The sequence below is a fragment of the Aphelocoma coerulescens genome, chromosome 20 (assembly GCF_041296385.1).
Source record: "Aphelocoma coerulescens isolate FSJ_1873_10779 chromosome 20, UR_Acoe_1.0, whole genome shotgun sequence".
In the NCBI taxonomy this organism is placed as follows: domain Eukaryota; kingdom Metazoa; phylum Chordata; class Aves; order Passeriformes; family Corvidae; genus Aphelocoma; species Aphelocoma coerulescens.
The window spans coordinates 9,721,177-9,724,288 of record NC_091033.1 but is presented as its reverse complement, the minus strand read 5'-3'; the positions used below and the strand labels follow the sequence as shown (position 1 = coordinate 9,724,288).

General features: G+C 58.5%; 1 protein-coding gene across 1 annotated transcript; it reads left to right on the top strand.

Moving 5' to 3' along the window:
- Positions 1–488: 488 nt before the first annotated feature.
- Positions 489–3,112, top strand: PPDPF (pancreatic progenitor cell differentiation and proliferation factor). Its single transcript, XM_069034284.1, has 5 exons — positions 489–592; positions 1,368–1,456; positions 2,247–2,321; positions 2,486–2,582; positions 2,782–3,112. Exons 2-5 carry the CDS (start codon positions 1,402–1,404, stop codon positions 2,888–2,890), a joined length of 336 nt encoding a protein of 111 aa, XP_068890385.1. The 5' UTR covers positions 489–592; positions 1,368–1,401; the 3' UTR covers positions 2,891–3,112.

Genomic DNA, 3,112 nt, shown 5'->3' with positions numbered 1-3,112 from the left:
TGTTCACCGGTGCCCAAACACGGAGGAGCTGGACTGTGGTGCAGGTTGTACTTTGGCCTTGTTGCAAGTTTATCCTCTGAAATAAAGCGTTCTTTCCCAAAACTGATAAAGCCCAGCCAGCTTGGAATCCCTCGAATCCGTATTTATTTATTTTTCATGTTTACCCTCATTTTAAAGACGGCATGGCTTGAAAGGAGAAAAAAAAAAAAAAAAAAAAAAAATTCACCAGCTCAGAACAGGAGCTGAACCACCTCAAAGGTGAAGGGCGGGCAGGATTCCCAATCCCCTCTCTCCGGGCGTTGTTGGGCCGTTCCGCGGCGGGTCCGCGCGGCCCTGGGGGGGTGTCCCCGCTCCCTGTCGCGACAATCGCGACAACCGCGACCCCTCGGGTGGCAGGGGCGTGTCCGGGCACGCCCCCGCTGCCATTGGCGGCCGCCGGGAGGGCGCGTCCGGAGCCGATAAAGGCTCCGTGCGGGGGCGGAGCGGCAGCACCGCGGCTCAGGCCGTGCGGTGCGAGCGGACAGCGGCCGCCGCCCCGGACCCCCTGCCCTGCCCGCCGGACCCCGCACGCCGGACCCCGCACACAGCCCAGGTGCGCTGCCCGCGGGGGGAACGGGGCGGCCCCGAGCGAGCGATCGGCGCGTTTGCTTTGCCAGGGGGCTGCTGCCGGGACTTGCCCGTGCCTCGGTTTCCGCGCTGAGGAAAGGGTGCTTCTCCCCGATGGGGCTCGGTGTCCGCCAGCTGTTGGCAGCTGGGACGTTTGGCCCCCGGAGCCTTTTTTAAGAGCTTTCTTGGGGAAGAAGGGGTCAGACTGTGGGAAGAGTCAGCTGCTGGCAGGAAGGTGGTTTGTACCCGGAAGAGGCAAAAAACTTCCCCAGTTCAGAACATTTCACCACATTAAAGGCGGGCAGGTTTGTACCGGCTGTGGGTGATGGGGAGGCTGCTGAGGACAGGCTGGGGCTGGAACTCCTTGCAGGAACACCCCCGGTATGTGCCCCAGCTGAATGTTTCTTTGCTCCTTATGCAACATCCGCCTGAGATTTTGTAACTCCAGATGTTGATCCAAGGAGGGGAGCTGGATTTCTGCAAGAAAAACACCCTGGAAGGAGGGGGGGTCGGGAAGGGGCTGTGCAGACTGTGCTCTGGGCAGGCGGTTGTGGATGAGGGGAATTATTTTGGTTTTGCACATAGCTCTTGGAGCTCCGTGGATTTAATCCACGTGCAGTGAGCACCAGCCACCATTCCCAGCGCAGGGTTGCACATCCCATTTCTCCAGAAGTCACATTGGTTCCATTTACACCCCTGCAGCTTTCGGGGGTGCAGGGGTGGGTCAGGGTGGGTGCTGACAGCTGCCTCTGTGCTCCCAGGTTTAGATCTGCACAAGAGCCAAGATCAGGAACCATGGCATCCATTCCATCCAGCGGCTCCCTCATGGCCACGCACAACTATCGCAGAAGTAAGGGCAGGCTGGGGGCCGGCGTGGGCTTGGGGTGGCGGGTGAGCATATGGGGATCTCTGCCAGGTGTGGGGGATGTGGCTCCTGCAGAGATGGAGCTGAGCTCAGGTCTGTGCTTTCAGCTGCAGCCCCATGTGAGCATTTGCTGAGAAAAGGGGACAGCCAGCAGTGTCCCTGCTGCTGCCCAAGCCCCCCTTTGGGCCCCCCAGCTCAGCTGTACCAGCTGGTGAGGGGGCTCAAATCTCCTTCACTTGTTAGGAAGCTTGTGGGGGCCAGAGTGGATGGTTTCACCTTGCACTGTTGCTTCAGAAATGAGCTGCAAAACCAGTCTGGGCAATGGTAGCTCCTCATACCTCAGCCGGGGGAGACTTTCTGGTTTAATGGATTGCTTAAACCAGAGGGAATTAAAGGATTCCCCCTGAGCTGAAACAAGCAGCAGGCTCGTAGCTGTTGTACTAAAAGCGCATGGATTATACACAGGAATTTGCATCCTCTTGGCCTCAATTCATCTGCAGAGGCCTCTAAAGCCACTAAATTATGTCCTTGGGGTTGCAGGTTTTTTCCTACAGAGGTGTTCAGGTGTTTTTCTGCTCGCTGCTCATGGAATCTCCCCAGTATTCCCTTCCTAGTGGTTTTTATTGGCCTGGCCCTAAACTGGGCAAGTACTGGAGCGAATTAGTGATGAGGCTGAGCAATAGCACCCAGGGACAGCCATGCCAAGGCTGTGCTTTCCTGCTCATGGCATGACCATGGCTCAGCAGTGGTTCTGATGGCCATGATTTTTCCACAGGGCGCCTGAGCTCCACATCCAGCACCAGCTCCTGCAGCTCAGAGTACTCTGGGGAGGTCATCCCCCATGGCCCGGGTAAGTGTCACCTGTCCTGGCCCAGGGAGACACTGCTCCCAGTCCCTCCTTGGGAAATCTTACTGGAGGTGACCCAGCCTCTCCTGTGGGATGAGGCTGGGGTGGCCATGGGGCTGCCCAGGTTGCAGTGACCTGGACTCTCCTTGTCATGCACTGTTCCCCAGACCTGCCCAAGTCTGACCCCGGCCAGTGGTGGGCCAGCTTCTTCTTTGGGAAGACGACTCACCCAGCCATGACAACAGTGTCAGAGTCCCAGGAGAGGTGAGTGCTTAGAGGTGACACAGGGGAGCACCAATGCAGCACCCAGGGCACTTGGGGACATCCCTGCTGCATCCCCGAAGGTGCATTCTGACCCAGTGGGCCATGTCCATGCCCAGGGCTGCAGGAATAAATGCAGAGCAGTAACGCCCCGTTTCGGGGTTGGCATGATTGCTGACTCTCTCTCTGCTCTGTGTTGCAGCTTGGGAGGAGCTCTGCGGGTGGCCACAGGACCGATGGCCTGTGCCCTGGTGGCAGCCCCGGGACGGAGGCGCCACGTCAGCGAGTCCAGCGCGGGGTCCTCGGTGTGAGCGGGTCGGCGGCTGCTCCCTCCCACCCCGGCGGGCACAGCCCCTCCCTGTAGAGTAGCCGGCTGCTCCAAGGAAAAGGTGCTGCTTTCTGATGGAGAAGTGCAGCAACCCCGACGATTCCACTCCTGCCTTTTTTACTCTCTCCCAGCGTAACTAAGCCCTCTCAAAGCTTTTCTTAAACTCGTACAATGGCAACGAATAAACTTGAGCAGCCTTTTAAAA